The sequence below is a fragment of the Condylura cristata genome, unplaced genomic scaffold, assembly GCF_000260355.1.
Source record: "Condylura cristata isolate star-nosed mole 26May11 unplaced genomic scaffold, ConCri1.0 scaffold00001, whole genome shotgun sequence".
In the NCBI taxonomy this organism is placed as follows: Eukaryota; Metazoa; Chordata; class Mammalia; order Eulipotyphla; family Talpidae; genus Condylura; species Condylura cristata.
The window spans coordinates 68,825,261-68,848,224 of NW_004567102.1; the positions used below are offsets into that span (position 1 = coordinate 68,825,261).

At 36.6% G+C, this 22,964-nt stretch overlaps 1 protein-coding gene across 1 annotated transcript in view; it reads left to right on the forward strand.

Moving 5' to 3' along the window:
* The first annotated feature begins 420 nt into the window (after positions 1–420).
* The window catches only part of TBPL1 (TBP-like 1), a 28,866-nt gene continuing 6,322 nt past the window's right edge, over positions 421–22,964 (forward strand). Inside the window, exons 1-2 of the mRNA XM_004673868.2 lie at positions 421–677; positions 21,979–22,157. Of these exons, the coding sequence (XP_004673925.1) occupies positions 22,023–22,157 (135 nt within the window). The 5' untranslated portion in view covers positions 421–677; positions 21,979–22,022. The remainder of the gene's footprint in view (positions 678–21,978; positions 22,158–22,964) is intronic.

Sequence of the window (22,964 nt, forward strand, 5' to 3'; positions counted from 1 at the left end):
GGTGAAACTTTTCTATAACTTGAATGAGCTAACAAGGAAGTTCCAAGGTTTGGGGGTGGGGGAGGGAGTCCATTTATATTATAATTCACTCCAGAAAATACATGCTCCTGTTTGCAATATCACCGAAAAATGTATAAGGCATTGACAGTTTGGTCGACATCTACTAAAGCGTTTCTCAAGCGGGGGGATGGGGGCGACAACAACAAAAAACCCCTGGCCCAATAGCACCCAGCCTCCCCATTACGCCCACCTCGCCAAGCTCGTGGGCAGGAGGGGCTTGACTGGAGGACCAGGAAGGAGGAAGGGAAAGTGGGGGAAGGGGCGGAGGAAAAGTGACGGGAGCAGTGAGAGCCGGAAATGAGTGGCTAGCGAGGAACCTACAGGCGGCCTGTCCGGCGGCGCTCTAGCCTCCACGCTCAATCTCTATGCTCCCCCGCGTCTCTTCTATTTATTGTCGCGGGGAAGCGGCGGCCGCCCTGTACCCGGAACAACAAAGCACGAAAGACGGAGCCCGAGCCTCGGGGGCTCCTAGCAACGGGCCGGGGCGGGAGTTCCATGGAGACTGGGGAGCGCGCGCGCTTCATCATCATCCTTGTGCTCCAGCTTATTCTTCGCGTCCGACGCAACCGGCAGCAGCGCTGCCGCCGCGTCCTCTGCCGCCGCCCCCTCTTCCCACGGTAACCCCGTAGGCGACCGGGGCGGGGGCAGCGCGGGCGTCGGGGCGGCCTGAGTGCCGGGTGTGCGGGGCGTCTCGGTTCTGGGCAGGGGGTAGCGGAGCCGGGCTCTGGGTGGGGTGCGCGGGGGCAGATGACTGGAGCAAAGAAGCTCTGGTGGGTGGAATTAATCTAGGGGCCGAAGGAGGTCCAGTTCGTAGGAGGACATGGTAATATTTGGGGATCTCACTGGGGATAACGGGGTGGGGGTGGGGCGTCGCTCCCTGGGAGCTTTATGAGCGGGGTGTGGGGTAAGAAAAGAGGGCTTTTATTTCTCGTGTATCCACTACTGGGGAAGACTGGAGAAGGGAGAGTCCCCATCTATCTCTTCGTAGCCCTCACCCAAGGGAATGGGAACGGTGCGAAGATGCTCGGGGTCCGTTGCTTCCGGAAAACTTCGGCGGCCTCTCTGCCTCGGGCGGAAAGGCTCCCAAATAGCAGCTTCGCCCGTTCCTGATTCTGACAGTACCAACAGCCTGCGTTGTTACTATTATTGTTATTATTATTAGCTATAATTAGATTGATGGAGAACTGAGGTAGATGAAATGTGGGAGGAGGACTCAGCAGGGCTAAGAGTGAAAATAAGCGATCAGTAATAGCTAGGAAGAACCTTAAAAGTAAATTTATCAGAGAATGACGGTTTTTGAAAGTCTTTTCTCTGCCGAAATGTGCATCTGCAGGCTCTGTCAGTGTGCTAGTTGCAATGAGACTCTGACTTCAGCCAATCCACAGCTGTGAGCTAGCTGACTGCATCTGTCACCTGCAGTTCCAAAAAAACACTGGCAGTGGGCTTGTGTATGGAGGGGAAGAACGGTGCCTAAAAATTGACTCAAGTAAAGAAAGGGCAACAAGCTTGGTGTGATTTTTGTGTGAAAAGCTGTAATAGATTCTCTGGGAAATTGAAAAAGAGGAATGTAAGCCGAAGATCCAACTCTGTTAACAATAATCAGCAGTCTTGTTGAAAGTGAAAAAATGGTATTTTATTCAAATTGAGAAGGGACTATTTATCTGTTTTAAAAAGTAGTTCAGTTTGCTATGTCCAGTTAAAGGCACATCAGTTTGTGCTATCTCTTTAAGCCTTACATCACTCTTTGATGGTTTTAGATTTTCCAAAACCATTCTGGGTCAGTAAATGAGGTTTTCTTGAGGTACACTCAAAAGGCCACAATATACATACTGCAGTAATACAGTGTTTGTATCCAGTAAGAGCAAAGCTCTATATGTTAGTTAAAGTTTAAAGGTGAAAGTAGAACTGATAAATCACAGAACCACTATGTCAACTATAGCTTCTGTTTGTTACCATCTTTTTTGCTAAGTCTAGCTTTTCTCTTAAGCTAAAAGATATTATCCTTAACCCCAGTACCCTTTCTTTGTACTCTCCGCCCTGAAAATCATTTTCAGAAGCATGTAATGATCTGCTTCTGTGTGCTCTTGACTGACTGATACAAGCATTTTAAAAGTAAGCATAATATATTGGAAATGAAGTTTATTATAAGTCTCCTATTAAAGGAAGTTCAGGTGTGTGCAAAGAGATGGACAGGTTCCTTTAACATTGAAAACTTAGAATTGCATTTTAAGACTGAAGAAAAACCCATTGTTGTCATCTTTAGGTTAATGGATTGAGAATGTGCTTGGTCTTTTCTCAATAGCTTTTCTCCCATGAGTGATTTGGCAGGGGATGATCACACTTGAGGCTGTTCGATATTGAGGCCCAGGATTTTCATAGTGCACTGAGATGTTATGTATTCCCTCAATCTCAGGGTTGCCATCATACCTAGACCTTAATGTGTTGTTTGCCTCTGTCCCTTTTTGTTTGGGGGGAAGGGGAGGGGTTTGTGAAACCCTGGCTTCCACTTTTGCTAACAATCCAGTTCCTACTTTCCCTGCTGTCTGCCCCAACACTTGCAACCTTTGGTATTGTTGAGTTCCTTTCCTAAATTGTGGTGTCCCAGTGAAAATGATTTTCTAAGTTATTTGTATTATTGCTCTTCCTTAATGGAGTTTTCAAACTATGTTCTTGACCTTTATATCCTTTTCATTAATGTTAATATGTTGCATTTTCCTTTTGTATCCCTCCCTTTTATTTTTGGAGAATTGAAATGGTGATGTTACATTAATACATGTATTAATTCTGAACAAGTGTTGGTTGTATGGTACAACAGGTAAGAGATTTGTGCTGAACATCAAGACTGTTGAAATAGAACACTTAAGAATATTTGATCTTTTAGAATAGTGTGTTTTAAAAGCCCAAGTAGTAGTAATACTGTAATTGTAGATTTTTTTGGTAAGAGTCAATTTTTTAGAGGTAAAAGAGTTTTATAAGTCTGTTGTGTGTTTTAAATTGAAAGTTTTATTTATTTTTATAATTACAATTCTAAAAATCTCAACATCATTTTCATTTGATCATTTTTCACTTAAATATTTACTAAAATTGTTTTTGAGGTAACTAATTGATTTCTGCAGATTTTCATATGGAAAATTACCACATGAATTTGTGTGTGTATATGTGTGAATATAGATGTGTAATGTGAAGAATTTGCTAAAAAATAGAACAAATGAAATATGCAATCGAACTTTTTGGAGAATGTATTTCTCATTATGGAAGTGCCATATTAACATTTTGCATATACTGTGTACTCTAACTGAGTGGGTGTAAGTGTAGCTTTTAGATGAAGCAGGCCTCATAATAACCCAGTGATTGATTTCTTTCTGTTGCATCATAGACGATGTGATGAAATTATTATTGATATGAAAATTAGTTTAAATTGATTTTAGAATTTATAGAATGTTTCTATAACATCTGGATCAAAACTTGTAGTATCTTGAAAATTTAGCTGTATTGTGACACTTGAATAAACATTTTCTGAAATTTATACCCATTTTTTGCACTTTTTTTTAATGCCTCATGCCACATACAGTGTACACAGCTGGGTGAAAGATTTATGTCTTCAGGGCTTTTTGTGCATTTATAGGTAGCATAGAAACCACATATGTGGATACCAAAATATGGCAGACCTAAATTTGAATTTTAAGTCCTTTATTCCATACTGCCTGGTCCTATGTAGTTATTGTGTGGATTTCATCATGCCCACTAAATTAGAATTGTTTTGAGGCACAGGGCTATGAGTTGCCGTCATCTTGTGCCTTTACCCATTGTGTGTGCTTGAAAGAGTCACATCTTAATAGGATGATGTGTTTTTACCATTCTACTCCTGGGACTTAACCTCCTGGATAAGAGAGACTTTTAGGCATCTAAATCAAATTAGGGATCTAATTCAAGGTATCTAAAATTACAGCTTTTTATACTGGGTGAGGGATGCAAGTTATAAGTAGCAAAACTTTGTCAGACATGCTGAAAGCTTTGCATTAACCAATTCAAACACTAAAAATAATGACTTACTGGCTTGAATAGATACTGTATTTGCTTTTGTCGCATGATTACCACTTCAGGAAATTTCAAAAGGGTGAAAGAATATATGTGTATCTGAGTTCTTTTTAAGCCATTTGATTTTTGCATTGTGACACAATCAGCCTTTCATTTAGAAGAGTGATAGAGTGTTTGTATAGATGTGAAAAAAAAACAAAATTACAGAAAAATATCAGTGGAAAGGAATCTGGCCACAGAAGATAGTATCATCTGATCTTGTGACTCAAAGGGCGGCAAATTCATATTTTGGTTTAAAATGTACACTATCCTGAATTCTGACGCAGGCCAAATCTCTCGTCTAACTTCAGGTGGAAGTCAGTAATGAAACTTCTCCAATTTGACTAGAAAATGAAGCATAAGTTGGGTGATTTTTGACACTGCAGTTGAAAATCAGATTGTATTATGTGTTTTTCTCTAGACAGATGTGTGGATGGCATTAGTACTTTGTGTTAGCACCATATTTCTGTAGACATTTGTTCACGACACATTGCATTTTAACTCCCTAAGTGAAAACTTACCATATCTTAACAGAAGCAAAATTGTTTTCACTAGTTATATGGTTCCAATAAATCAGGTGATAACCTTCCTCTTCCTGATAAAATACAAGTGTTTTCATTGTGAGACATGGTTTTGATCAAAATCAGTTGCACTTTCTTGGGATTAGAGACAGTACAGCTAAAGAGTACATGGCCTTTGTCTACAAATTGCCTCTATGTGGCAGGGTGTCTGTGTTGTTTTTTAGAGGCATGGCCTTGAGCTAGTTATCTCACTGCCCTGATCCCAGTTTCTTCACCTACCGCGTGGGGTTAGTATTAGTACTGCCTCACATGATTGCTGTGAGAAGTATCTAAAGCACCTAGAGTAATACTACCTAGCTGGTGTGAGTAGCAGTGGTGTTGGCTATGGGTAGATATTTCATTAAATGTGGATCGTTAGGCCACTTGAATGCTTTGTTTCTTAAATTTGGTGACTTTCTATTCAAACTTTGAAATTCTTTGTGATCACTGACTATAAGATTCCTCTCTGCTGTTAGGTTGTGGGAGGGGAAAGTACTTTTGTTTTAATTTTGAATTGTCACGCTGGTAGCTAGGTGTCATTTATAGCAGAAGGACAAAGTAAAAAGAGACATCTCTGTTTTTTGGAAAATGAAGAAAACGTGACCTGGCACAGTGCAGTAGCTATTGAAATGCTGTTTCCCTATGGACTCCATTGCTTGTTTGCTGTATGGGAATTCTGAATAAAAGGAATAGCCTTCAACAGTTCAGTTTAGCATATTATTCTTTCTTCATAAGACACTGTTTTCACTTTTATAGCTTTAAACGATGGTAAACTTGAAACTTGCTGAAGTCATCAAGACATTTAACTTGTTTTCTGTGTCACTATCAGTGTTGTATACAGTAGTTTTCCTGTAATTTTAGAAGTGGCTGAAACTGCTACATTGCTCCCATATCTCAAATGGCTCAAGAATGACTGCCTAGTACTGCAGAATTATTTGTGATAAGCCTAACACCAAATGTACCTTCCTAAATCAGGGAAATAATTTGATAATTATAGCTTTGTTTCAGTGGCCCTTGAAATGGCTAAGTTCAAATGTTTTAATATACTTTGTTAGGAAAAAAGAGTATGATTTGCTTTAGATGTATAGGGTAAAGTTTTATAATTTCCTTTTTTTCCCATGCTATGCTTGTTTTGTTGTGTTAGTTTTTAAAACACACACAGGAAATTGGCAAGTACACTTATATTTAGAGGAGTGGCTTTTGTTTTCCTGTTTGAAGAGTGAAGTCTAACTGATACTGTTTATTTAGTTGAGTAATAACTGCTTTGGATAGAGGGGATTTAATATTGATAGAATACTGGTAACATTATTCCCATAGGTATCACACATTCAAGATCTAAAAAATATTGAGATAAAAGGAGATATGGTATTTTATATATGAGCTTAGGTGTGTGTCTGTGTGTGAGTGTGTCCATATACACATAACCTTTTAGCTATTCTGGGGCTTATGGGACAGTTTTAGGAAAATAGGTCTCCAAGGTGTCAATACTATTGTCTATAATAAAACTTGTCCATTGTGAATTAAAGGTCTGTCTGACACATTGTTAATGTTTCCCTAATGTTCTTTCCAGCACACTTCTTCAGGAACAGATGTTGCTGTCCTTCAGATACTAGGATAATAAATGCAGTGCATAATCCAAAAGTGCAAATATAAGGATGCATATTTGTCTTATGACTGTGGTCAACATTTATGAAGTCTATTATTGTATAAACCTCAGCTAAGATTCCTGGTGAACCTGAAGCTTTTGTGGAATAAGAAACCACCCCTTGTTTTATAATTTGCCATACACATTTGTTGAGCTGCAAAGCCTTTTTTCCCTTTCTTGCTTATGCTACAGTGAGCTTCTTCAGTATCTTTAGTTACTTGTGCACATGTACAACCTAGTAAAGATTTAATAGTGATCCCCTTAATTGCTGGTGAGTTGATCACATCCTAGGATCTCTGTCTCAGATTAAGGTATGCAACCCTGTCTAAGACACGATCACCAGTTCATTAGACCTTCTCAACACAGACTGGATATGCTAATCTCAAAGGTACACTGAATTTCCTACTTTAGTTCTCTACTCTTTTGATGGTGGTGGTGGTGGTAGTAGGTTCTGAGATAAGGTTCGTGACATGACTCACCTCACAACTGATAAAAAGCCTTATAATTAATACTTTAATGATCACCTCAACAACTGCTAGTGTAAATCTTTTGGTCAGTGAGAAAACCTTTGATCAGTGATCTTGAAAACTCTTATCAGCTCATAGTATAGAACTGCTTGTATAATTGTGTACATTAAAAGCCTGTACCTTTTGATTTACTGTTTCATGACATTTTGTTTGAGGCCTGTTAAAGGAAGAGTTTCAAATGCTCTGACATTAAATTCTTAATTTTAACCATACCCTCACTCTCACTTTGTTAGAAAAAGCGTAATGGCCTTAATGGTAAATCCTGTCAAATTAGATGGTTAATATGTAAAAATGACTCACAGGGTAACCATTCTGTAATCAGTTATGGTGGAATGACCTTAGGCTTTAAATGAGTTAGGAACTTGAGGTTGATGTGTAGACATTCTCACTTAGGGGAGCAGAAGGGGAATATGTACTGAAAAAGTGCTAAGGATCTGCGCATATGTTTTAATTAGAATAATTCTTTCGTAAATTACATCAGAAATCTAAGGGATTATATTTTCTACTTTTTAAGAACTTTTAGAACAGAGTTACCCTTAAGGATTTGGGGATTTGAAATAAAGCTGTAAACAACTTGTTAGTTGAAAGCACACTGTATAGAATAGGCCAGAAAATGAAGTAAGGAAATGATAGGACATTGTGAAAACAAAGATTCTTATTGTTACTGTGGAATAAATGTACTCTTCCCTCTTACTCTGCACCCTCACAATTCTTCCTGTTGTTCTGAAAGTTTTCACTTAATTTAGCAACTATGTATATTGAGTTTACCAGTGTCAGCTACTGAGCCAATTTCTAAGTAAGCATTTTAAGTCAACAGTTCTCTTCAAGGAATTTGGTGCCTATAATCCAGTGAACAGTTAGAACACAAATAGTATCTTTGTATTTGCTGTGCCCTCTGCTTTTGGCCTTGCATTAGTGACTCCTCTTCAAAATCTCACTTTAAGAATATTTTATCGTTTTTGAGCAATGCCTTCTTGATCATTCCTCCTAAAATTTCTCTAGTGTCATTCTTATATAGATCACATTGTCTGATTAATTGCTTGTGTGTTTGCTGTTCTACTGGAATATAACTGCCATGATGGTCCCTTATCAGACCATTTTGTATGAGCTACATTCCCAATGTGTAGCCACAATGCTTGAGTCACTTCAGATGCATACTGAATGAATGCAACTGTGAGTAATCATTTGTTAGATGAAGGGAAGGGCATTCTGGACAAATAAAATCAGGAAAGGGCCTGCAGTTATAAGAGGAACGGTCACAAGTAAAGACTTAAGTTGTGTTGAAGGTGGAAGATTTGGTTACAAAGAGTATGTATGAAGAATTGAGGTTCACTGTCTTCTGAGCCAAGCAAATGAGATTTTATTTTGTTCCATGTAAGAGAGCTAAGAGATGTTTCTTTAAGCAGGGGTGTGGCACAGTAAAATAATTTTGGTAGTTTGTTTTTCAGATAGACTAGATTGTGGAGACGGCAAGCAGAAAATTCCATGTGAAGGCTGTATCAGATGACATTTGCAAATCTAAAATGCTGGTGCTTTGAATGCAGCAAAGAAAAGTCAACTGGGTATAGGAGAAAAAGAAGAAATAGATGATTCTGATATTTCTGATTGGGTTGAGAGAGTGTTAGATGACTAAACTAAAGAATCATAAGAACGTGTATTTTCCTTAAACCTTTCATATTTGCATTTTATAACAACTTTATTATTTTGATATTTCCATTTTACAGCTTACAAAACTGACAGAGGCTAAAATCCTATTTCTGAAGGGATTACTTAGTTTCCGATGTATTGGCTTGATTGAATAAATTAACAGGAATATGGATTCAGATCTCTGATTGGTCATGGTTGACATAAAGAGACATTTAGTAACACTCAAGGATCTTGAATTTGAGAATATGAGGAAAACAGTTGGCTGCAAATACAGATTCAAATTTATGTGTATACAATTCAGGGGATCCCTTGCTCCTGGAACCTCCTCCAGTGCTTGGCAAAGACTGTTGTGGGCTTCCAGTGGAGGAGGCAGCAGTAGTTGAGATGGGAGGAGAAGCTCTTAGGATAGAAAGTAGTGAGGGAAGAATTTTGAGGTCCTGTTGGGAGGGAGTTTTCATCTGTGATATTGGATTCAGCAAAGCATTATTTGCAGCATTTCACAGCATGTAGAGGCAGAAGGCAGATTGTGACAGCTTAGTGCATGAATCCAAGTTAGGAAAACAATGAATGGTAAATAGAGTACAGAAATGTTGATCATCTCTGTGATCACAGTCCTGATAACATAGCCCATTGTAAGCACCTACTGAAAGGGAAATTCCATTATTTTGATGACCTTTTATGGCATTCAGCCCAGTGGTTCTCAGCTTACTGACCATTACAACTGGGAAATGTTTTAGAAATTAGGGCCCTTAAAAGGTTAGTTAATCAATATCTCTTGGGATTGAATCTCTTGGTAGTTTTTAGTCTTTTCTGTGGTAGTTCAGAACCAGTGTTCTCATCAGAAAATGACCGAATCACTCTTGTGTTATTCACGTGAGCCTTTTACTTGTATGTTATTAAATTGCTCAGTTTATTATTGTGCTAGGTGGAATCTTTTAGTCCCTCTTACAAACCTTAGTTTACAAATTTAAAAAATGTATGGCTTTCTTAGCTTTAGCCAAGTTCTTCATGTTTATCTTTTTTTGAGTGATACAACCCTCCATCACTTACAGGGGCCTGACCACTTCTGTGTAAAACAAGAAGTTTTTTTTTTTTTATGCTGTTTATATGTGGGAAGGGTATTCATTTGGTAATCCTGTTTTAAGTTTGTTATATTTTTACTTTTTTTATTAGAAAAGCCTGAACTCTATAACTACTTCCACAAAGTTAATGGCACACATACTCTTACCTCCCTGTTCTTAAAAGGGCAGTCATGAAGGACACAAATGTTAAACAGTTTGCCTACATTTGCTCAAGGAAGCTATCAAAATAGGTCATTGCACCTGTTGTTTTTGCCTTGCAGTATCTTCTTTCTATTAAATTCTTTATGAACAGTGTTTGAACTTTATAGTCATACCCTTGAAATAAACATCAAAAATGCAAAGAAGCTTGAACTTTATGCATGACAACCTTGACACTAACCAGAAATGGAAGGAGGGTTTATTCCATTTCTTTAACTTCCTGCTGAATTAACATTTACACTTACAAATGAAAATAATATTGTGAAAATGATGCTGTTTTGTTAGCATCCGTTTAATGACTAAGGTTAGCCTTACAAAATATAGTTACTTATTCAGGGTAACTCAGGACAAATACCAAGCAAGATTTTATACAAATTTTTAAATATCCTAGTTTTTTAAGTAACTCCTAAAATCGGAACCCAGGTAAGAGCTGTTGAAAGAAAAAATGACACCTTACTCTTTAAGTGAGATGAATAGATAAACAGGTTTTTTTGTTGTTGTTTTTTGTTTTGCATTTTAATATCCAGACCAGTTTCATTTTGTAATATATAGTAGACTTGATTAGTGTCTTTTTCCATTTCTTCCTGTTTCCCTTCTCCCTGCCCCCCATACTTTGTTTTTGTTTTTTTTAAATTGTTTTGAAAAATACTAACTTACCACATACAACAAAATTATGCTCTTCTATGCCTTCCTTTTTGTCTTGGAGGAATATGATCTGTTTTTGTGTCTAAACTTGAGGACCACACAGAATAACTGGAAATCCTTTCCATTTTTGAGCATTTCTCTAACCATGGAAAATGAAGAGGCGATAATAATAGTAACCATGAGAATAACTAAATTTGAATGCTTACCATTCTGAGTGCTTTGCATGGAATTTCAATTTTGGTGACACTCTGTGATAGGTTGTTATTTCTTACAGATGAGGACAGCAAGGCATTAAGGCATTAATTTAATGAACATGACTACCTGGTAGATTAACCCAAGTAATCTATTCCAGAACCTGTGCTCTTTAGAGACAGTGTGTTTATTTGTAAATGCTGCTCTTTAATAATATCAAGCTAACAAACTCTTAACAGACCTTTATTGAATGTATCTGGTGCCTCAGGAACTGTGTCAAGATCCAGGTACAATAATAAGATTTGATACTGTGTCTGAGGAGCTTATTGTCTACCCTGGGGATATCTATAAATAGAAATTTCACTAGAGAGTGGGGAAATAATTTGATAGAGGCACAGTAAGCCCACTAATGGAAATCAGCATGAGGATACTCTGGTCAGTCTTGAGGAATCAGGTGTCTTTAGTTCCTTTGGTTTTTTAATCTACCCATTAAGGTTACAACTGTCTTCTGCATTGGGGTTTGCAGAACTCACCTACAGTCTACATTTAGACTTTTTCTGAGCAAATGCCTCTGACTTGATTATCTGCTCTGATTATTTCCTCCTCAGTGTTACAGAAGAAATTCCTTCATTTCAACATATCCAAACATTCTTAACCTGAAGAATTTTCTTTTCCCATCTTCCCTGCAAACTGTGCTTCATCTAGCGTTCCTGTTTCATTAAATAGTGCTTTGAGCCACAAACTTGGAGTCCTCCTCCATTTCCCTTTCCCTAATCCCTATACAGTCACAAAGCTCTTTTCACTTCTCTCCTAAAAATGTCTCTTCCATCTATTTCCATCTTCATTCTTTCTGGTCACTACTGCTATCGCTCCAGGCCTGCTGCCCTAAGCCCTAATTCTTACTCATTCTCATCTTCCAGTTGGTTCTCTTGTTAAAGAAGCAGATAAGTTGTTGTTTGTTTTAAAGTAAATGCATGTCATTTCTTGCTGCTCTTTTAGCTCTTGGCTTAAATACAGCCTAGAAGACATGCTTGCATCTTCAGCCTGGCTTTGAGTCACTTTCCCACTCAGTCTCCCCACTGTCGCCATGCTGATCTTCCTGTAGGTCTCAGCAGCTCATAGTCTTGCCTCCAGTTTCAAAGTACCTGCTGTTCCCCACCAGGTCTTGTTCACTGTTGAATCCCCACCCCTTAGACTGAGGCCTAACACTTCAATTTCTAATTTATTGTTACAGAATTGATTGAAGAAGGTGGTGCTGAGCTATAGAATAAGAAGTAAAAGTGGGCCAGGTGTAGAAGTGGGGATAGATATTTTTTTTTAAACAAGAAACCACATAGACACAAACTTAATATATTTTTAAAAAGATTTATTTATGTATACAGAACTGGGGTACAGGCTAGAATTCGTGCAGGGGCAGTGAGAGGATTCACCAGAGACAGTGTGGGGTGCAGAACAGGTACTGACGAAGCACACCACTGAGGAGAGCAGCGGGTGGTTTAGAAGGGGTCCGCTGTGCCATGTGGGTCATCTCTGGGGTAGGGGATTGAATTTGTGCTGAAGTGGCTTTAGCTTTTTAAGACTGTGCCTCAACCCACTACGCCGCCAGGGAGGACCCACAAACTTAATATTCTTTATATGTAGGAGCCTTTGTAAATTTTAAGAGATCTCAGATGGGAAGTGAACAATTAATGTGAGACAGTTAAAACAGAAGAAATCCAAGAAATAATATTTGAAAATTTAACCTCCTTAAGGAAAACCAGTCTATTCAGTATTCCTATTGTTCATATATATCAGATTGTCAAGATATTATACAAAATCCTTTCTTGACTAGCTATAATAGCATATGATTATAGTTTCAGTCTTGTTTAATATACACAATTACATGCCTGGATTTAGCAGTGTAAATACATATGCTTTTGAGGAAAGGGGGGGGAAACAATTACCACTGCGGTAGGATCAGATGGGTCAGTTTTTTGAGTATTTCTTATGCAATCAGAAAATTACATGCTGTCTTCTTTAAAAAATCAGTATTAATATTGGCACTGAGTAATATGGCATAGCTTTAATAAAGCACATTATAATTTATAAAGTACTCATCTCTCAAAACTATCAGGAGAAGCAAATGTGGTACTTGCATTTAACAAATAAGGATAGGAACAGCTCAGTTATTAATCGTTTGTCACAAAGGAACCAGAGCTAATATCTATGTTTTCTGAATTTTATACAGATACATGGTAGTAGTACATGTGGAAATAATGAAATGTTTTGACATTACTATTATAGGATGGGTATTAAATTATATAATATTCAAAATACTTCATTTTTCAACTGGAACTTTCTCATGAGAGTGGTAAACCATTGACTTATCTTGCTTTAAGTACTTTTACAAAAAATCAAAAATTAAATCTTCCTCCACTACCTTTAGGTGCCATTACTGTTTTATTGATTGAAACATAAAATACATTCCCCTTACCATTTTTTAAAGTAGATAATTGTTGGCAACCTTCAGAGTCATTAATTTCCATAAATAGCAGTATTTTTGTAGTTTTCTTAATAAATATTTTTAAAATTACAGTAATTTATTTCTTTTAATGATTTACTTATTTGTGCATTCAGAACTAGGGTACCGGCCAGAGGTGCAGGGACGGTGAGAGGATTCACCAGAGACAGAGTGGAGAGCAGAACAGGTGGACTGATGAAGTACACTGCTGAGGGGAGCAGCGGGCGGGTCAGGAGAGGTCTGCCAGACATTTGGGTCAACTCCACAGTGGGGATAGAACTCATGCTGAAGTGGCTTTAGCTTCTTAGTGCTGTGCTTTAACCCACTGTGCCACTAGGGAGGGCCCTACAGATACTCATTTTTAATATAAGGTATACACATGAATATTATAGCCTTATTAGTCTTTGTAATTGGTGCTTAAAGAGAGTCAGAGCTAGTAAGTTAACACCCATGACCAAGATTTTGACTTAATGTATTGGTTGTGTTTGCTTTTATACTTAAAAAGCGCTTGTTAAATGTTTTGTATAATATTGGTAATATATAATCCTTTCCTTTGGAAAATACAAGAATTTTTATTGCCAGACAATAAAATTTTCATCAAAATTGCTAAATTTGCAAATTACAAAAATGCCAGCTAGTCCTCAGGACTGGCTCTGAAACTAAAAGTTCTTGGGCCTGTACAAAAATGTCCTCATGGTAACATGTTACCTGACAAATAGTTTAAAAGTGTTGCAGTTCTCATTGACATACACCGTTACCGCTTATTATATGTAACATTCTGAAGACAGAATTTGCCCCTTTGAATACAAATGCATGTTGAAGGCAAATATCAATTTCAGCATTGGGACATTAATTTAGCTAAATAAATATAATAGCTTTAGAACCAAAGTTAAAATTTAGTATATAATTCCTAGTTTGTCTATAGTAATGAGTTCACCTAAGATATTCAAATCTTGGCATGTTAGAATTTGATGGGATCTTAGAAGTCATGTATTGTCATTTCCCACCTTGTAGAAGACCTCTGTAACATTCCAGCCACAGATTAATCCCCTAGCCCTACCTTCCATTTTCTTCTCATTTACCTACTTTGACACCAGCTACTTCACAGATACTTGGGTTCTAGTATAACTTAATGAAATCTGCTTCTGTGTTTTAAAAGTTTCCTTTTTATACAAATATTTGCGAACTGCATCTTTCCTTTTTTGTGCTTAGGTCCTGAGACTTTACTCACAAAACTATTTTTATTATATCTCATGCCTTCCTACTTTCCCCTAGATATCAATGTCCTCTTTAAATGGTAAGGTCAGGATATTCTGGATGTTTCAGTGCAAAAATTTTATCCCTTTGTTCTCCTGTCTAACCTAGGGCTTTTGTTTTTTTTTTTTCCCTAAGTGATATAAATAAGTTCATGGTATCTTAATATGATCTATTGTGAAAGTCTTAAACATTTCTCAGAAAATGTGAAAAATTTCAGACAGATAATGTAGGTATAGAGAGTATTGTAATAAATACCTGTGTATCTTGACACTTAGATTTAACAATTATTAAGAGTTAAAGCAGTGAAATGGCATTTTTTGGCCTAAAAATACAATTTACTCAAAACCCACATTTACTTTGTACTTTGAATAGCTCATCTAGATTTGTTTGGTTCCTGTGGCAAGATTCCAGATACTGATGGAATTGTGTGAAACTTTACCCAAATCTGTCACTGAGCTTAAATAATGAAAGATAACTGTATTTTATCATAAATTACAGGCATGACATTCCCCTGTAATATTTCTACTCTGTAGCTCTAGAAAAAGCATTTGTGTCTTCATACGCATCCTTTTGTTGTAACTAACAAAATTTATATTAATTCCCTAATATCGATAACTCAGATCCTTCACATCTCTTATAAGTGTTTTATTCAAGCTAGGATGCAGTTCAGAGTCATGATACTCAAAAATAACAAGCATTGTTGCTCATTTTAATAAAAATGTGAGCTTTATATTTACCAACATCAAATTTCATTGATAATGCCTCGTTGGGCTAGTCTGTGAATCAGCAAACTTGCTTAAAGGACTAGATAGTAACTATTTAGGCTTGTACTGAGTTTACTACCTAGTCATTATTCAATCCTAGTCATTAAGCATGGTGGTAGTTTGATGAAATCTCTTCTGGAACAGACCATGTTACCCACTGGTTTTAATCTGCTAATATGTATCTAACCTATCATAATAGTGTTTTTCTTCACCTCTTGATGTGACTATGCTCAAGTTTTGCATCAAATATGAAAATGTGCTATTTGGTCACATTATTCAGTTACTTGTGAATTTATCAAACAGTAATACCAGTCATTTAATAGCCATATGATACATGCTGTGTGCTTGGCATAGATAATCATATGACAGTGCAGTGATTTTTAACACAATTTTCCAAAAGAGCTTTCCAAAAACTTTAAAGAGAAAGTTAACTTACTCAGTTGTTACATATTAAATAAAATGTAAACACACTGGATACCCTGAAGGTGGTTGCTATACTATTAAACAGATGTAAAAGAGCATCATTCTTGTGGAGAAAAAGGAACTCTCCTGCATTGCTGGTGGGAATGCAAACTAGTACAACCACTGTGAAAAAATGTTAGGAGGTTTCTCAAACTCCTGAAAATGGAGCTTCCATATGATGCAGCAATCCCACTCCTAGGTATCTACCCAAAAGACACAAAAAACACTGATTTCAAAAAGACACCTACACCCCCTCCCATGTTTATTGCTGCTTTATTTACAATAGGAAAGACATGGAATCAACCCAAATGCCCAAAAGTTGATGACTGGATTAAAAAGATGTGGTACATATGCACTGTGGAATATTACTCAGCAGTCAAAAAGATGAATTTATGCCTTTTGCAATAACATGAATGGAGCCGGAAGGGATCTTGTTTAGTTAAATAAGCCAGAAAGAAAAAAAATACTGCATGTTTTCACTCATAACAGGAGCATAAGGACTGGGGGTAAAAATAATAATGAACAGCTACATACCAGAGACATTTTATGGGGGTAGAGTGGGGAATGGGATCAAAAATGGTGGGGGCTGAAGGGGTTGCATGGGACTATGGAGATGGCACACGGGTGATTTGGTGATGGGAAGTCGTCAGGGATTACAACTGAAATGGAAAAAGGCACAAAATGACATAAAAATAAGTTATTATAATAAAAATAAAAAGAGCATCATCTTTCTAAAAGGCATAATGTTCTCTTTTCTCCTTGGTGGTGGGCATAGACAAAATGTCTTATTCCCTAATCTGCTATTTAAGGAAATAAAGAACATGAGATTAGTTTAAATGGTTACACTTGCTTTTAGAAATTCGCCATTTTTAGAAGATCACTTGGGTTCATGCTGTTTTCGCAGATTAATCTATATCCAAATTTCCCTTCTGCCATTTCTCAAATCACAGATGGTAATTTTATGGTTAAACCCTTTGAAGCATACCCCTCCCTATTAGGTGCAATGTGAATACACTTAAAGTAGCTGGAATATACTTTTCTGCAGTTTCTATTTATTTAATTTTGTCCTTTTGACTTTTAGTTAGACGTTAAGAGTTATTTTTGCTTTGTTTTTATGATAACTGTTGTGGAGTTTTCACTTTAAATGTCTCCTATACTTAATGGGAACATTCAAAATTGGATGCAATTTGTCTTAAAAGCCAGGAGGTGGCACTGTTTTCCAGGTACTGCAGTTTGTGATGCCTGCTGAAGAAAAAATTTTGAATACCACTAAAAGGTCCAAAAAACTTAAAAGTAGAGTCTGTTCTTGTCTGTATAGTCATTGAATGAGGAAGAAGCTGCTACAGCCTCAATAATGCATTTTAATGGAATGATAGAAACATGACCATTCCTGAAGTTAGGACACTGGCAATTTTAAACTGTTTATTAGTGAAAATAGTTGACAGGCTCATACTAGATAATATAATTAAGAAGCAGGATAAAATACCTATCTTACTATTAAGGCTTTAGCAGTGGAAAATTATTGCTAGATTATATGTAAATCAAAATGTAGTTAGAGCTTTTTGGTATATTTATGCATTTTAGAAAAGGAAACAGCCCAGATTCTTCAAAGCCATAGAAGAAATGCTTATTTATTTATAAAGTATTCAGTCATAATGGTATAATATTATGCTAAATTCTTTAACATTCCCTTCTAGATAGACATGTATGTTTCTATTATTAACAGAATTGCAATGTATAATCCTAATTCTGGTCATTTGAATTATTGTTTGAAATAACATAATGCCAGGTTACCTCCTATAGAAAATTTTTGTGCCAATTTTTAAGAGAATGCTAGTTTACTCACACCTGCATCAACACTGTTTGATATTAAATATAGTATAATATGTATACATCTCATTCTTTCAAGTTAAGTAGTGAATTTAAACACCACGTATTTCTAAAGGCAAAGAATTTTTAAATCAATAATGTAAGAAGAAAAATAATGAAAATTTAAATGTTGTTAAAAGCAAGGGGTAATCAAAACATTTTAAAATTCAGCTTCAGACACCTTTAATATCCTGTAATAGTCATCTTGAATATTCATAGAAGAGTGAAAAAAGTTCAAACCTGAAGTATTAAACATCGAACTTCTAATATAAGAAATTAGAAAATGATCCATAGAAGGGAAAATGATGAATTTAGACTGAAAAATTAATAAAAAGGATCATCAAATAACTGCCAATAGTTTGTTCTTTTAAGTACTCTAACAAAATAGCAAAACCTCCTAGTAAGAATGATGAAGTATGGGGGGAAGGAATGGGTCAATAATGTAATGAAAATGATAAGTGTACTGTAGAAACGGTTTTTTAAATGTATAAGAAAACTATGATGAATTGTATGCCAGAATACTTCAAAATTTAGAAAAATGGAAAATTGTCAAGAAATTTTAATTTAGGAAAACTGACCCAGGAATAAATAGAAGACATCAGTTAACTTAAAAATCTTTAATTGATTGAGTCTTAAATTCTCCAACCAAACAAGAAACAAATTCAGCTAATTTTCAAATGAGGTCTTCCATATATTGTCTTTCAGAGAATTCAAAGAAAAAAAGACAGAAACTGCACTAACTTGTCTAACGAGTCTTGGTGTTCAAACTGGATAAAGATATCCAAGAAAGGAATATTACAGATTAATTCTATCAATGAACATAAATGAATAGTGTAACAAACCACATACCTCATTGTACTTTTTTAAAAATCATGATTTATTTGGGTGTAGGGATGTGATATGTCATAAGTTTCAGAGAAATTATGAGATTGATAAAACACCAATTCAGAGATATGTTCCTAGCTTTGGCAGGGAGAGATGAGAATTGATACTGTGTGGAGCAATATCAATTGTACTGTGATGTTTATAGTTTAAACTGGTGGTGGTGTAGGTGTGGGTTCTTCTAGCCCTTCTGTGCATCATAACTATTTTATACTATAATGTTATTAAGCTTAATCGTTTTTTGTATTTAAATGTCACTTTCAAGTATTGTTTTCCTGGTGAAGTGGCTTAGATACATCCCCCTAGGAACTGCCAATCAGTAAAATAATTCCATATTAACTTATAGTGAAGGATCTATACACTTTCATGAATATTATGGTAAGGGACTTGTAGGAAGGAAAAAAAGGCTCTCGTTAATGCTTTTGCATTCAAATGAAAAGTAGGCATGATAAATTTAGTTTTTTCCATGATTGGAAAAAAAATTAGTAAAAGAAATTAGAATTCTAAGTAGATGAGGAATTTAACATAGACTGAGGTTGAAACATTTGGTATTCTAGCATTGATATTGAACATTCTCAGAGACTGAGTGTGTCAGTTAATATTAGGTTTGATTAACTAAAACAAAATTCCAATGTATAAGGTGCTTAAGATAAAAGTTGATTTTTTTTTTTCTCACGATCATAAAATCGAAGAAAGAATTACAGGGACAGTGAGGAGTTTCTGATTATCCACGACTCTGGCTTCTTCAGTCTTCTTATTCTACCATCTCTTTACTTTATACTTGCATGATCAAAAATGGCAACTTGAGCTCCAGCTCTCTTGTCCATTTTCAGGTAGAAGAATGTAGAAGGGCAGGAAGACAAAAGAGGCCTTTACTGCCTTATTTCAGTCCCTTTAAGCAGACTTCCCCAAAGACATAAAACCATCTCGTTTCACATCTCATTGACTAGTACAGTCATGTGGTTTCTTCACTGCATCTGTTGCCAAAGAGCCTGAAAAAACATTGTGCAGTGGGACCTTTTCAAAGCCCTTTCCTGGGGCTTCAGTTACCCAAAGTATATGCACAGCAAGATATTTTGAGAGACCACATTCACATAACTTTTATTACCATGTATTATAATTGTTCTGTGTTTATTATTATTGTTAATCTCTTACTGTGCCAATTTATACATTGCATTTTACTAAGGTATATATGAACAAGCTTCCTTCTCTAGTGGTTTCAGGCATCCTCAGAGAAGGGGGAATACAGTATTTTATTTTATTTCTGCTACAATATGTCCAACAAGACACCTGGCTTCTGCTCATTGTGAGGGAGGGGTGGGATAGATGCTGGGCTTGAAATTAGGATTCTCTGTCTACTAAAGTTATCACATAATTTTTTAAGAGGCTAGCCAAATCTCATGCTGTCTAGATGTCTCAATATTTGGGTTATAATATGGGGAAATTGTAATGCTAAGCAATCTCTGCTCTTCCTGTTGATTTGAACTTAATGTATCTATAACCACTGTCTTTTTTTTTTTTTTAATTTATTTATTCATACAGAACTGGGGTACAGACTAGAGATGCGGAAGGTGAGAGGATTCACCAGGGACAGAATGGGGAGCAGAACAGGCAGATTGACGAAGTACACTGCTGAGGGGAGCAGCGGGCGGGCCAGGAGAGGTCTGCCGCGCCATGTGGTCACCTCACGGGCAGGCGGGAATCGAACTCATGCGGAAGTGGCTTTAGATTCTCAGTGTTGTGCTTTAACCCACTGCACCACCAGGGAGGGCCCACCACTGTCATTTTTTATGGTATTTCCCAGATGTATGTGCTAAGTACTTTTTACACATTTTGTGTAATTCCACAATACTATGGTACTGTGGTATCCCACAATACTGTGGGATAGACACAACCTATCCCGTGTTATAGATGAAAAAACCAAGGCTTAGACAGACTGCATAACTTTGCCCAAGTTTTGAGCTTGCTGCTTAAATAAAACTGCTTCTGTCCTTATTAATCTCTCTACATATATATATCCGTTGTCCCCACTGCAGCTCCTCCCAACCTGTTATACCTAAAAATTCTTTGAGGTTGCTCAAACATACACAAAAAAATAAACCCAGCACAACAAAAAGAGAAGCATATTGATAGGAATAGGAGATAATAAAGTTGAAGTACAGTTAAGGCACAGAATTTGATGTTGTGTGATCTACAAACAGACTGGAAGTCTTGGTCTGAGTTCTGTTCTATCATATTTTGTTTGAACCAGCACCTTTGTTGTTTTAGTTATATAATAATTTGAACCCTTAAAAGGAATATTGGTTTTTCAGATTATGGCTGTAAGAAATTTAAAAATTAAATGTCTTAAAGTTAACTAGTCTAAAATCAAGTGTAGAATAAATTGAATTTAGTGTTTCTCAGCCACATAAACATGAAATTTTATAATGTATTTTAGCTGTAACTTTATTTTGGATTTTGAAGACTCATATCAATACAACAGTATTGTTACCATTTTCAGATTTTTTTTCTCTGCGGGTTAAATAAGCTTAATTACCATTATTTTTCAAGATGTGGAAATCCAAAGAGAAATTTTAGCTGGGTATGGATCACATGCTTTCTAAAACCTAGGGTTGCCTTTTTGCTTATTTGTAGAAGTGCTCTATCATAGCTTTGAGAGAACATATATTTTGGAAGATTGTTATCTTGATAAAAATGTACTGTGCAATTGGTTAAAGCCCAAACTTACGCTTACAGATTTGTAAGCTACCTGAGAACGAAAGACCTTGCCTTAATTATTTTTCCTCAGTATCATCAGTGTATGGGTGTTCATTAAGTGAATAAAGTATGAATAACTAGTAAATGAGAAAATCTATAATAATTCTGTTACTTCAAATGTAAATCAGTTATTCTTAATACAGATAAAAATGGGTCATCCTGTTTTTTTTAAAGATTTATTTGTGCATACAGAACTGGGGTAGAGGCCAGAGGCTCAGGGGCGGAGAGAGGCTTCACCATAGACAGAGAAGGGAGCAGAACAGGCAGATTGATGAAGTACACTGCTGAGGGAAGCAGTAGGCGGGTCAGGAGAGATCTGCCACGCCCTGTGGTCACCTCCGGGGCAGGCAGGAATCGGGAATCGAACTCATGCGGAAGTGGCTTTAGCTTCTCAGTGCTGTGCTTTAACCTGCTGCGCCACCAGGGAGGGCCCGGGTCATCCTTTTTTTATAGCTCTAGCAAGTTGTCTGAAGTGGGCGTAATACCATCAGTGGGTGAACACTGGGACAGAGTCCAGCCATTAAACATTGTGTTTAGAGATTATGCCTAATTTTGATGAGCCTAGAACATAATGGTTGTGAAGGCAAATAGCAAGAGATTAAGTCTGGCAAGCCCCTGATGTGTGTGAATGTTACTTATTAATTTTAAGGAACGTAACTTAGGTCCAGATTTGGAAAGGTTTTATATGACAGTATTCTTTGAAAAAAGACATTTTTAGTGGGGAACAGAGAGACATGATTTGAGTAATTGAAAAACAATGTAGATTCATTTCTTACGTTTTAAATTTCAAGCTTATTTGTGAAAATAAAGTAACACAATTAAGTTTAATTATTCTGTTTTGTTTCATTTCTTAGGATGTGATCTTCGTGGTGGGAAGCTAAGTTTTTAAACTACCCCAATGGATGCAGACAGTGATGTTGCATTGGACATTCTAATTACAAATGTAGTCTGTGTTTTTAGAACAAGATGCCATTTGAACTTAAGGAAGATTGCTTTGGAGGGAGCAAATGTAATTTATAAGCGTGATGTCGGAGTGAGTATCTGAATTTTAATATCTGTGCTATATAACCCAATTGTATAGTCCTCTGAATGTTACACTAAAATGTGTTCATTCTGTAGATAGTTTGAGTAGCTACATGTGCTGCTTGTACTGAACTCAACTGTGAGCCTAATGAAGCAGTGATCTCTCCTCATGAAATACCAGGTTTTGGAGATACCTATCTCCAGGTCTAACCAAAGAAGTCACTGATTGCTGGACATTTTTTTCTCTGTTTTCTTTGAGGGGGACTGTTATACTTCCATGTTTAGTTATTCAGTATAGTTAGAGTAAATTTTGTAGTGGTTTGTCATGCTTCTCGAATTAGCTGAGATAGTTGGTTTTCTTCAATAACAAATTGTTGGAAATGATGACTCGTATCCTAACCTGGATATTTAAAATTTTTAGTTATGTTAAACCTGTAATGCTTAACAATAAAAGCTGATAACTTGCTTAGTATTTTGAGATTAACATTATAAAGGACAATAGGTGTTCTTTTGGTTATTACAAACCAAAGAATAATTAGATATATACATTTATCAAGAAAATTAAAAACATAATGAAGTCTCTCTATTGTTGTTTTTTTTTTTTTTTTTAAGATTTATTTACTTATTCGTACAGAACTGGCGTACAGGCCAGAGATGCGGAGGGTGAGAGGATTCACCAGGGACAGAGTGGGGAGCAGAACAGGCAGATGGATGAAGTACACTGGTGAGGGGAGCAGCGGGCAGGTCAGGAGATGTCTGCCGTGCCATGTGGATCTCCTCCAGGGCAGGCAGGGATCAAACTCATGCGGAAGTGGCT